Source organism: Euphorbia lathyris, chromosome 2 (assembly GCF_963576675.1).
Source record: "Euphorbia lathyris chromosome 2, ddEupLath1.1, whole genome shotgun sequence".
In the NCBI taxonomy this organism is placed as follows: Eukaryota; Viridiplantae; Streptophyta; class Magnoliopsida; order Malpighiales; family Euphorbiaceae; genus Euphorbia; species Euphorbia lathyris.
Genome location: NC_088911.1, coordinates 27,376,544 through 27,390,124, shown reverse-complemented (window position 1 = coordinate 27,390,124; position 13,581 = coordinate 27,376,544). Strand labels below are relative to the sequence as shown.

Genomic DNA, 13,581 nt, shown 5'->3' with positions numbered 1-13,581 from the left:
AACACACTGTTTAGTCCATGTATTTTAAAAAACACACGGTAAAGTTCCCAACGCTTTTCTCGATGAACTGTTTAGTCCCTAACGTTTTTCTTGGTGAACTGTTTAGTCCCCGCCGTTAGACTCTCATGAAGATTCTGTTAGTCAATTTGGATTTGCGTTCTTCTTTTTCTTTATTTTCATTTCCTTTAAACTCTAATGCATCTGAAATCAACTTTGAGTGTTCTTTTTCTTGATTTTCTTCTTAATCGTTCAAATTCGTAAGTATTGGGTCTGTTCTTTTTCTTGTTCTCCATACAAATAGCTTCTTCTTCTAAATTGGATTTCCTTTTCTGAAGTTTGAAGGTAAATAGTAAAGGGTAATTTAGTCATTTCCGAAGTCATAAACGGTAAAAAATCTAACAAACAGACGGAAGGACTAAACAATTCATTGAGAAAAAGGTTAGAGACCTTACTATATGTTTTTAAAAATACAAGGACTAAACAGTATGTTTTATCAAAATATAGTGACTAATAAATTAATTACCCTTAATTATATTAAACCAGGATAATGGAAATGGTGTTATTAAAATTTAGTGCATAGGCGGGATTCAATCCCTAATTCGACGTTGTTTCAAACAAAAAAATCCCTAATTCGACGCGAAATAAACCCCCGCAAAAGTTTCTGACTTCCTGTCACATTCGTCCAATGAAACCGGAAATTCAACGGAAAATAGAGCAAGAAGTGCTCGACATACTAAAGAATGCAGATACGGAGAGTATGACTGAGTTCAAGGTCCGAGTCACTGCCTCAGAGCGGCTTGGTATGGACCTCACAGATATCAAATCAAAAAAGTTTGTGAGAGGTGTCGTTGAGTCCTTTTTGCTATCTTCCATTGAGCTAGGTCGCGAGGATTGTGACGTCGCCAACGCCAATGTCCAACTGGCGAATCAAGTTCAAGAAGAACAGCGGACAATGCCCAAGAAGGAGATTGATAGCGAAGGGAATCGCGTTATTTGCAAAGTAAGAATCTCAATCTTGGTTGCTTACTGGAGAAATCCAAAACAGTTTCAGATTTTAGGTTTCTGTGTGCTCATAGATTATTTAGGTTTAGCAGCTATAAGTTTAACTAAATTTTGGAGATTGAAAGAGCCGATATGATTTTATTTGTTGATGATTAGAATCTCAATGTGAAAAAGAAAAAGAGTTTCGAACTTCTGGAGTTCCGAAATACGAACTCAGCTTTATCAATTTTCTGATGATTGACAATTTATCAAGTTTTATGTTTCTATTAGAAGTAGTGATTGAAACCTTGTTCTCTGTTAGAGGATTTTGAACAACACATTTCACCTCCTTGTTCTCCCCTTTTAATTTTTATGAAATATTTTCATTTTGATCTAGCTTTCAAATAAAAGGAATGTGGTGATCCAAGATTTTAAAGGGAAACCTTACGTAAGCATCAGGGAATTCTATCATAGAGACGGAAGACAGATTCCTACTCTTAAAGGTGACCAAACATATATCTGAAATCTATTTCCCTGGATTTTTTTATTGGATGAGCCTGTGGTTATAGTGTGAAATTAGTTATTTCTTCAGTTGGATATTGGTTTGAGTGATAGACTTTCTCTGTCTCTAATATTTTCACTTGGGTGTGTTAGTAATCTTTTGTTACTGCTGCTACATTTTCAGGAATTAACTTATGTGCAGAACAATGGTCCACTCTCAGGAAGAGTATTCCTTCAATAGAGGAAGCCATTTTGAAGATGCAATCGAAGTCAAGGTGAGATATTCTCAAACAATTTAAAATGAGTTGCAAATTAGCATATCTCAGGCCTATATGATTAAAATGATGCTTGCATCTGAAAAGAAGGCAGCTGCATAACTAATTGTATGTCATTAGGATTTTAGGTCGTTTTAACTGTAAAAGAAGAATTCACTAGGGATAATTGTGTTGGTTCTCTAGTTTTCTCATGTTATTGTATCATATGCTCTTATACTTTAGCAGTATTGCTCAAATTTTAGACTAGAGAAGTTATGGCTGAATTAACTTAGACAACCTATTTACTTCACTGCAGATCTAAGATTCTTGAACAAAATGAACAAGTCTCTAATTTGGTAACTACTCCTACTTCTGAAGCACTTAATGGGCAAATCCCGGAGACTGCCACTTCCGATGGAACTAATGGACAAGCCTCAAAATTGGTTATTGCTGCTATGCCTCATGAACCTAATACACAGGTTTCTGAATTGATAATGATGACCACTTCTACTCCCCAAGAACTTAATGGTGAAATCGCTCCTACTCCTCATGAGCTTGTTCCGATTGAGATAAACCGATTCAATGGGAAGGATTATAATTACTGGGCACCAGTTATGGAATTGTTTTTAAAGCAATTGCAGCTTGCACATGTGCTCACTGATCCATGTCCTAGTCTTACTGTAAGACCAGAAGCAAGTCCTCAAGATATTGCTCAAGCCAAAGCTGCTGAGCGAAAATGGCTTAATGATAATTATATGTGCCGCCACAACATTTTGGCTTCTCTGTCTGATTCTCTTTATAAACGCTACTCGAGTACAAAAAGTGCTAAAGAACTGTGGGAGGAACTAAAAGTAGTGTATCTGCATGAGGAGTTTGGAAAGAAAAGATCTCTAGTAAAAAATTATATTGAATTCCAGATTGCAGATGAAAAACCAATTCTGGAGCAACTTCAAGAACTGAATAATATTGCAGATTCTATAGCTGCAGCTGGAATACATTTTGATGAGAAATTTCATGTTAGTACTATCATTTCCAAGCTTCCACCATCATGGAAGGACTTGTGCATGAAGTTAATGTGTGAGGAGCATCTGCCTTTCGGGATGTTGATGGATCGCATAAGGTTGGAGGACGAGTTTCGCAACTGTAACAGACGAGTACAACCTCCTAATTTGGCATCCTTGAGTTGTGCAAAGAATCTCGAACTAAGAACGAAAGAGGCGAATAAAGAAGGATTTGTTTGGAAGAGACACGAAACAGATACAGATAACAAAGCTTTGATCTGTTACTTCTGCGGGAAGCAAGGGCATATATCTAAGAATTGTCATAACAAGAAGCTCGAGAATGTGAATTCATCTACTGCTGCAGTTACAGATATAAAGACAGAGGAGAGTTCAAAACAGCCAAATAATGTAGTTTGATGTCCATTTTGAGTTCCTGCTGTCATTCTTTTACACCTGTTTACCAATGATTTACTCTTAGGTTATATTTTGTATTGTTGAAGAATGATTCATAGTTAGATTTTTATTCTCGTTTACAATGTTACAGAGGCCTAAGTAATCGTCCTGTTTTTGTGGTGTTGTAATTAATTAAATTTCTATGTTTTAATAGAATTAGTGGAACCTTTTAGTTGTTAACGTGATTCTAGTTGGTTATTGTATATATAGGCCTATTTGGTTACATTTTCTTAACGTAGAGAATGAGTGATGTGTTGAATCCTGATAGTTCATGTGTCAACTTGCAAGTGCACAGAAGCAAAGTCAAAGGGTGGTCGTTGTATGACGAACCTGCTCTAAAAAAACAGAAAGAACTTGAAAAATGAGAAAAGTGAAACGAAAAAACTGTGAGTAATATATAAACTTTAGTTGAAAATAAAAATAACATTATATATGTCGCACCATGTTGTCTGGCTCATTATTCTTTTTGTTTTTGGTGTTGAGTCTCCACCAATAATCTCTTGGAAATGTGTGTTGGAACATGATTGAGCACCCTATTCTCTTAGGTGAACTATGTATGTTTTGATTTGGTAAGGATGATCTGTAGAGAGATTTGAGTTCGTTTTCTGTTTACATATGGAGAAGAGACGTAGTCTCACCCTATCCCGCCCGATCAATCGTTACTATCTTAATATCATGTATTTGTTGTTTGTTATGCTTTTAAAATTGTAGTTGCAAGTTGGATATTCATGTGTTTTAGAATTCCGGGTTACAAAAACATGATTGTGGTCTGCGCAATTTACAAATAGAGGCATGGGGTTTAAAAGTTTGCAAATAGAAGTATATGGTATGTTTTATTTACAAAACAAAGTATTTCAAATTACACTATTAAGTTGTAATTACAATAAAAAAACATTTGTATCTTAAAAAAGAAAAACTATTCTTACATTCAACAAAACACATCCCCCAACACAACTCCCTTAGTCGAAACCATAAATCATATGGTTGATATTTTACGTTTTTTAAATAATGTGACAAGTTATGAACTAAATTGATATTTAAGTTTATTTTACACCGCCGCAATTCGATTTTAGGATATGTGTTTTGTCAATATGTAAATGTAATTAAAAAAAATGCTATTGATTGTCACCAGAACTTAATATCATAATTTCAAATATTTTATTTTGTAAAAAAAGTATACCACATACCTTTATTTGCAAACTTTTAAACTACATACATCTTTTTGTAAATGGAGAAACCACGAGCATTTTGACTTATTACTTTAGATTTTTTTTGGATCCTCGAATCCCTATACCTAATTGAATTGAATTGGAAGAATCCATGAATCCTGGAATTGGTTGGATCAAATTTTGGAAATTTAATTTTCCAATCCAATTATGGAGATTTAATACTGTAAATCCCCGACTTTCAATGCAATATTGGAGATTTCTAAATCCTCAAATTGGACTGAATTATGCCCAACGCTAAATGATAAAAAAATAAAAAAACAAAACGACAATGAAAACAGTGAAAAACACAAAAACAAAGAAAAGGTGCAAAATAAGAAAAACATATAAACAGTAAAAACACAAAAAAAAAAAAAGAAAAAAAGGGAAAAAGTGAAAATTAAGAAAAAAACGAGAAAAATTTCTACACGGATATAGAATAAGCTAGACGACGATGAACACAAACTCTGCCCTAGACGATCGCCAGCCGCCCTTCACCGTCCCTCCCGATGACCCTCCCCCTCTTCCTCCGTTTACCACGACCACCACAAAGCTTACCTGGAAGGATATCGCAGCCGCTAACTCGCCGAGTATTGCCCCCAGAACCCGCAAGGACCTGTGCGCCGCCGGGCTGATTCGAATTGACATTGATGAAGCAGCTCCTCTGGTTCCTCGGGTCACGATCGGTCCAGAGCTAAAGAAGAAGTTAGCTAAACCCTGGGAGAATGCGTTAATTATTAAACTTCTGGGAAGAAGCTTGGGGTATGTTGCTTTGCAGAGACGGACACTTGAGCTGTGGAAACCTATTGCAGGGGTCAGTATGATGGACTTAGGGGAAGGCTTTCATCTGGTCCAGTTTGACAATGAGTTGGATAGAAGTCATGTGATCAACGACGGACCCTGGATCGTTCAAGGGCACTACCTTACCGTTCGAACCTGGTCAGCTGCTTTCAGCGCCTCTGAATCCCGTGTTGAGAGATCAATGGTATGGGTCCGCTTTCCCCAACTTCCCCTCATTTTTTATGATGAAGACGTACTTCTTGGAATAGCAGCAACTATAGGCAAACCTGTCCGTGTTAATGAGAATACAGCCAAGAAAGCAAGAGGACGCTTTGCAAGAGTTTGTGTTGAGATAGACTTGCTCAAACCTTTAATTGCCCAGTTTGAGTTAGATGGAGAATTACATCGGGTTGAGTATGAAGGCCTGCACACGGCGTGCACTAACTGTGGTAGATACGGGCATCTCAGAACGGAGTGCAGTTGGCCTTGTGCTATGACTACCAGAGGTCCTTCAGAATCTTATGACATGGTGGTAGGAGAAAGCAATGATACATCAGCAAATGCACCCAAGGAGCCGGAACTGGTCCAAAATAATGCAGCCACGGCCCCCGCAACAACAGCTGTCCCTGAAGCTTATGGCCCTTGGATGATCGTTCCTCACCGGAAGTTCCCGCCTCGTAATAAAGGGATGGATCCCACTCCTCAAGCAGAGAAGAATGGCGGATCATCTGTGCTGTAGAATCCCTTTTCAGCCCTTGCAACGAGGGATTTGCCTAGTACTAGCTCGGAGAATTTTCGTGGCTTTGGAATGAGACCGAAAGGAAGTACAGAGGCTGAGAAAGTGACATTGAGAGCAGCCCGCAGTCAAAATGGCAAGGCTCAAGGGAAGCAATGGTCTCGAAACAAGGAGAATCGTGAACAGGGGCCGGTTGTTCATTCCAACAAGTTTGCTAGCCTCACACAGGACTCCATGGAAGTTGAACAGGGTAACAATAGTGTGCTAGATGAGCAACAAAATGGCCAAAACCTCGGTATGCTTTCAGGACGAGGCAAACGAACCAGAATTGAACCTGAAATGAGAACTGTCTTTCAAGAACTGGATCCGAATTTGACTTTGATGAACCGTATGACCAAGGGTAATGATCGTCTGCTTCAGAAGTTGAGGGACAGATCAGCCTCCCAGAATATAAAGAAATTGACTGAAGCGGAGGTGCAAGCTCCGGATTCGGGTGCCCCATGATTTGCAACTTCCTTTCGTCAGCCATGGTTATGAAGATCATAACTTGGAACTGTTTTGGTGCCGGAGGCACGGATTTTCAAAGAGCGCTGCGTTTTATGGTAAGAACTCATAACCCTACTGTTGTCTGTCTTTTAGAAACGAGAATTCCAGGGTCCAGGGCTATAACGATTGGTAAGAACATTGGGCTTCCTAATTGTGAAGTTGTGGAAATAGAGGGTTTTAGTGGGGGTGTTTGGATCTTTTGGGATGATATGCATGCCAGAGTGGATGTGAAAGTGAAAAACTACCAATTCATTCACTGTTCTATCACTTTGACTAGGGGAGATCGACATGGAACGTCTTTTGAGTTTACTGCAGTGTACGTCAGGCCTCAGATGGCGCATAAAAGGAAGTTTTTTTGAAGATATGAAGAACCTAAGGGATTCCGTTGTCGACCCATGGCTAATCTATGGTGATTTCAATTGTATCAAAGATATAAGTGAGAAGCAAGGGGGCTCGGCAAGGACCCTTGACAGGTGCGGGCCCTTTTCTGACTGGATTAATCAACTGGAACTTGTGGATTTGGGCTTTGTGGGACCCAAATTTACTTGGTATCGTGGCTCCTCCCCCAAGACCAGGGTTGCGTGCAGGATGGACAGAGGTCTCTGCACCGCTGCGTGGCGTCTTTGTTTCCCTGGAGCAGTTGTCAGGCATCTTCAACGAGTTCATTCCGATCACTCGCCCATTCTTGTAGACATCTGTGGTGGCGAGAGGAAGAAGGAGCACCCCTTTAGATTTATGAATGCTTGGCTTGAGGACCAATCTCTCCGGGAGCAAGTTACTCAGGGCTAGCTGCAAACTGATTGTCTGGGTTTGGCGATCCGCAATATGTCAGACAGACTCCAGAAGTGGAACCGGGAGGACTTTGGGAACATTTTTCATCGTAAAAAAAGAGCTTATGCCAGGCTAGATGGGGTCCAAAAAAGGCTCGTAGTACGCTGCACGAGTGGCCTTTTAAGACTCGAGGCTAGCATTACGACTGAGTTAAATTCAATTCTGAAACAGGAGGAACTTTTTTGGGCTCAGAAATCAAGGGTTCAGTGGCTGAAAGAGGGAGATAGGAATACCAAATTCTTCCATATGTCTACTGTTATCAGGAACAGGCGGAATATAAAAATTGGGCTTCGAAAAGAGGATGGCACATGGACTTGGGATGAGGATTGTTTAAAAAGTATGGCTTCTAGTTTCTTTCAACAGCTTTACCATGAGGATATGCCTGTTCGGATCAGTCTTACCTCTTCCCACTCGTTCCCCTATATTGGTGATGATGATATCTTGAGTTGTCCCGTGAGTTTCAAATGGAAGATGTCTGGAAAGCGCTTAACAGTATGGCCCCATGGAAGGCTCCGGGCCCTGATGGCTTTCAAGCCGACTTCTTTCAAAAGTTTTGGTCAACAGTTGGTCCTTGTACTGGTCCGTGCATCCTTCGGGGGCTCAATGAAGGGATTCTAGAGGAAGGGATGAATTCAACCCTCATTTCTCTCATTCCGAAAGTGAAAGATCCGGAAAGTCTGGCTCAATTCCGACCCATCAGTTTGTGTAATGTCAGCTACAAGATCATAACCAAGTGTATTGTCAATAGGCTAAAGTCTCTTCTCCCCAAAATAGTTGGCCCGATCCAAAGCAGCTTCGTCCCCGGTAGACAAATCTCTGACAATGTGGTTTTGATCCAGGAAACTGTGTTCTCTTTTCAACGTAAAAATAACAAGAGGAACAGGATGCTTCTGAAGTTAGACTTGGAGAAGGCCTATGATCGAATTAATTGGAATTTTTTGAAGGATACTCTCATCACTTTGGGGATCCCCCATCAGCTGATTTCAGTTATCATGACCTGTGTTACCTGATGCGGTTTCTTGCGAAACCTCACTAAGGGATAAGTGTACCCCGTCGTTATCAAGTAATAAATTTCCGGTTTAAGTCCAGGTTATCGTCCACAGGATTTATTTCTGCAAGTATCAAGCTACTCGATCTCGAATGTTATCTAGGCTTAGGGGGTTTTGAGTTTGGTTTTGTTTAATTAATCTACTCCTAGGTTGAATTACACTAATTCTAATTAAGTTATCTAATTCTAGCTAAGTTATTCTAAGCCTAACTAAATTACTCTACCCCTAACTGATCTTTTACCAAAGCAATTAACTGAATGAACATGAAGGAATACGATGATAACAGTGATAGAGTGTTTAAGCAATTGAATTGAAACTAAGTCGCTTATGTCCAAGGCGATTAACCCGACCTATCCTCCTAAAGTCCCTAGTTCGTGATTCCCTTGTAAGGCCGAAACTAGCTCTAAGGCTCAGTAATTTGGGCTTAATCTTCTATAGGGTCGTCAATCCTATAGGCACTGACTAGGTCAGATTCAGCTCGCAATATGTGCCAACCTAATTTTGGGATTATCGAATGAGTTAAACCAATCAGACAAAGCGTAAGACAAAGATTAAAACATCAAAACAGTTGAATAAACAAAATCTATATTATATATCAAAGATGAAGGAATTGTCACGAAGTTACAATAAACCTAGAATTCATAGCATGTATCAGAGGCTAGACAGAATATAAAAGAAGAAAAATCCCTTTCAGGGAACCTGTCTACCAATGCAGGCGTCTTTCTAGGATTTAAGGATGGAGCTTGAGTAATCCTCGGTGAACGGAGCTTCGGAGGTGTCTTCAATGGAGGTTTGAAGGTTATGGAGGAGGTGGAGAGGATTTCTCAAGGTGGAAGCTAAGCTAATTACAAAAGTCAAAGATATCTAATTTACAATTGGAAATTCCTATTTATAGCCGCGTCTCGGGTCTCGTTTTGACCTAATTTCGTGTCCTTGTTGGTGTAGGAAGATGTGGGGCCGAACGTGGCTTTGTGGGGGCGGAATTGGTCTTTTTGACCAATTCCCGCAGGTCTGCTCGCCGAGCAGGAAAGGCTGCTCGCTGAGCAGGATTGCGACGAGCAGCCCCTGCTCGCCGAGCAGGCGCCTGGTGGCCTGCTCGGTGAGCAGGCTCCTGCTCGCCGAGCAGGCGCCTGGTGGCCTGCTCGGTGAGCAGGCTCCTGCTCGCCGAGCAGGCCTCTAGAGGCCTGCTCGGTGAGCAGAAATGGCCCGGAGGGCCCTACTCGCCGAGCGTTTTCGCCCGAAGCGCGCTCGATCCGTGCCGGATGACTTCCAAACCCTTTTTCGTCCGAACTTACACCTACACACGCATAAAAACTCCAGAAAACATTAGTCCAAAAGCCAAATTGATCCATCAATCGCTTATTTTGAGCAAACGCTTCATTTGGTGCGACTTTTGACGGACCAATTAGCTTCAAAAGATAACAGAATTCTAATATGCATGTTATTTCGGCCGTATTTGCCTAAATTGATCACAAAACGAGCCTAAACGACGAAAAGTAAATAGATGTTTCCAATTTCTAACTAACTCACACAAAAGCATTTAAATGCGAGAATTGCTCGCTTATTAGCCAAATAAACCTAAAAACCGTCCTAAAACCGTACCCAAAGATAAGAGGTTTTGACCCCTATCAAACCTCCTCGCACTTAAAACTTTACTTGTCCCCAAGTAAACTAAAAAACTAAACCCGCCATCACAAGCAAGCTAGAAAACTTCCCAGTTTGACTAGGTGCTTGACACAATTTCGAGCATCTGTAATTACATGCATTCGGAAATACAAAGTAGAGACACGATATCCAAAAGCCGCATTTCAATTACAATAGGTCATAGTTTTAAGTAAAGGGACACATGTTCAATTAAACGAGCTTGAGGGGATCGCTAAGTAAAACACCTCACCATAGGTAGTTCACTCATTCACACAATTTTTTTTGGTGGCTAAGGTGTTTACTCTCGGCTTATATTCTTGCTTAGGACTACGTTGATTTTGCACGTTCATCCGAGTTCCTCTACTATGCTATATGACTCCGATGATATCAAAAACAGCCTCTAATTGGGGTTGTAATGTGGTTAGGGGGTTAAAGGTACAACAAGGGTTAAAACGTTCTAGCGTTATAAAAACAGAGTTTAAATGGCTTTAGCAAATATGAAGTGACTGAGCTTTTTATTCATCCCTTATTTTGGATTTCTTTTTGAGACGTTTAAATTTTTAGGAATTGGGGAATGAAGTTCTTCCCTTTTGTTCGTCTCTTTTCTTTTCTCCTTTTTTTTTCTCTTTTTCTGTTTTTCCTTTCTCTTTTTTTTTCTTTTGGGATAGTGATGCTCATTCACTTCTTAGCCTTTTGGCTTGCTACTATAATGCCATAAACAACGATAAAACGCTAGAAGAAAACAAAGGCTCAGTTCGAGCTTTGCAAAAACAAAGGTTAAGTAGCGAACCAAATTGTGGTTCGCAAAAACGGGTTAGAACGACAGAAAAATCTATAAACTACAAAAATGTCGGCTCAAAGGGGCTTCCTAGAGTGGATGAAAAAGAAAAACAAGGTAAAGAAAAGGGTTAATTCTAATGAGGCTGATTCATCGTTTATCATCTCAAACCATTGCATGTAGGTTCAACACAGTATTAGGTGCAAAATCTGTAATTTTCCACAAGTCAAAGCATTCACACAAAAATGTCAAGAAAAAGAGCTTTTTGATGTTCGCTCTTAGGCTCAAATTCAACTCACAATTCTTTGGGTTTCAATTTTGTGTTTACTAGTTTTCCCCAAACTCAAGTTTAATATCACATGCCTTCAATTCTTAAGTTATCTACCTAAGTAATGATTTTAACATTTCTTCAAAAGTAGGGTCTAAATGCAAACTGTAGCTCATGCTTTTACAGATACAAGAGTTGTGTCCTACGCCTAAACTAGTTGTCATGCAATTTTAGATTCGGTTTTCAGCCCTCAAAGACAAATAACGAAGTTTGGATTCGAAGGAGGTTCACGATTTTAGGTCCTAAACATGCAAAAACATAAGTAAAGCAGAAATAAAACACCAAAACGCAAACCTAAACTAGACACGACGCAACAAAAATTTAAAAATTCGTACAATTTTTGTAAGTTTGTCTACCCCTCCTCCTCACACTTAAAATATGCAATAAGTTCCAACATTGCATCATAGATCATGAAATACGAGTGTAAAAAGTTAGGGTGGAGAAGACAACTTACTGGTCGGTCGGGGGGTAAGGCCAAGGCATGTTGTAGCGCTCGCAGTAATCAGCCGCTACGTATTCAAGACCCGAAAGCCTTCGGTCCATATTCTGCTCAAAGTTGGTGAACCGTTGGTCCATCTGTTGAACAGTGTTAAAGATCCGAAGGTTAAGATCCCGCATTTCTGCCATCATGGTGTTGATGGCTTGGAACTGGGCCTCCGTCCCCGGCGCTTGGTGTTCCCTTTGGTCTCCTACCGTTGCAGGTTCTTCTTCCTCAGGTTCTTCATCCCTTCTCTGTTGTGGAACTCGTGCTCTCTTTCTTCCTCCTCCGTTGGAGCTTGCTCCTCCAGTTGGGTTCCTGTTTAAAACTTCTTGAAAAGTAGATTTCCCCAAAAACTTGGAGTTTAGCAGAGTAGGATAAATAGCAATCTCGGGATTATCTAAGTTCTTGAATTGGCTCTCAAGTAGGTTGGTAACTAGATGCCCAAGACCTAGGGAACCACGTTTTCTACTTGTTTGGCTTGAGAAGCCTTCAAATATGGCCTTGACAGTGTCCACGGGTTTGTGGTTGGCCACACACCATAATATGAGCAATTCCGTCTTTGAGACTTTATTGCTCTCGTTTTTACCCAACAAGTTATGGGCCACAAACTTGTGGACGAGATTGAGAAGTGGGTCTAGGAGAGCGCCTGGGCTAGCAGTCTGGGAGTTAAAGCTTGATATGCCTGTGAGTTGCTCCCAAGCTATATCTTTTGTTAGAGGCAATTCAAAGTCTGAGATTGCCTCTGGGTGATTATAAACCCCCATTAAGGCTGCTAGTGTGGTAGCATCAATGCGGTAAGGTTTACCGTTTAGCCTAAAGGAATGCTTCCCACCGCCCAAGGGTAGCTCCTTTTTCCAAGTTGTCAAGAATTCTATGGTAAAATTGTGATAAACCGGAGTCTGGGTTGTGGCTAGTCTATACCAGCCGTGGAATTTGAGGATTTCATTGAAATCCTTCTTTAAACCTAGACTCGATAAATAGGTTTGATCGATAATTATATGTGTAGCAAGGTCTTGCTTGGAAAACCTATCATACAAAAGACCCTCACGCTCATCAATAAGGCCAAAGGGTGGATCATACTTAGCTTGGAGGCTCTCGTCGAACTCGACCTCCGATTCGGCTTCGTTCTCGACGACGATCTTAGCTTTTCCTTTCCGACCCATATTTCCTGAGGAATAGACCAAAAATGGGAGAGTTAGAAAATATTTACAAGCTTCAACATAAACCCCCCCATTAAATCATTCATAGGCATAATCATAGCTTTAGGCACTTAGGGACTAAATCATAAGCATTTGGTCCCTAAGTGTTTTACCCGAAATTTACAAAATTTATGCAAAATTAGGGATACCCAATGACTAAAACACAAAAAGAATGTAATTCCCAACCTTTTTGACAAGTTTCTAACTATAAATTGAATAGTTGAACTTTGAGCTAAAATGGGGATTTTGCCCAAATTGAGCAATTTCTCCAAATATTCACAAATTGGGAATAGAAATCACACCCAAACTATAGATTAATCATTATGTTAACATAAATTGCAAGGAAATCAAGAATTTAGAAGCAAACAAGACATTAATTGGAGAAAAGGAAAAAAAAACCAAAACTTAGGTTTTTCTCAAATCTCAAAAATTATCACCCTAAGCTAAAATCTAAGCCTATAAACATGTTAGAAATCAAAAATAGGTAAAGATTCATACCTTATATCTTGAATTCGGGTTAGAATGAAGGATTTGGGGGGTTAGGTTTTGAAGAAGCAAAAGAGAAGGAGAAGAGAAGAATGAAAAGGAAAAAATTGTGATAAAAAGAAAAGAAAGAAGAGAGAAGGGAAGAAGAAGGTGGGGAAGGGGATGATGAGTCATCCCCCCCCCTTTTTTCTTTTTTTTTTCTTTTCCTTCTTTCATTTATTTTTGGCTCGGGATTTTTAAAATCCCGAACAGCCCTTGTCGGCTGAGCCGGCTGGCTCGACCGACCAATCCGGTGAGTTGGGCAGTGCCCAACTCGCCTAGGCTGGGC

General features: G+C 40.0%; 1 protein-coding gene across 1 annotated transcript; it reads left to right on the top strand.

Annotated features, from left to right (window-relative positions):
- The first annotated feature begins 586 nt into the window (after positions 1 to 586).
- On the top strand, positions 587 to 3,391 carry LOC136217545 (uncharacterized). Its single transcript, XM_066004120.1, has 4 exons — positions 587 to 1,000; positions 1,379 to 1,484; positions 1,667 to 1,757; positions 2,053 to 3,391. Exons 1-4 carry the CDS (start codon positions 686 to 688, stop codon positions 3,152 to 3,154), a joined length of 1,614 nt encoding a protein of 537 aa, XP_065860192.1. The 5' UTR covers positions 587 to 685; the 3' UTR covers positions 3,155 to 3,391.
- Positions 3,392 to 13,581: the final 10,190 nt, after the last annotated feature.

Coding starts and splice junctions, on each gene's coding strand:
- LOC136217545 (XM_066004120.1), top strand. CDS start 686: ATGAAACCGGAAATTCAACGGAAAATAGAGCAAGAAGTGCTCGACATA. Junction 1,485..1,666: donor ACAGATTCCTACTCTTAAAG/GTGACCAAACAT, acceptor CTACATTTTCAG/GAATTAACTTATGTGCAGAA. Junction 1,758..2,052: donor AAGATGCAATCGAAGTCAAG/GTGAGATATTCT, acceptor ACTTCACTGCAG/ATCTAAGATTCTTGAACAAA.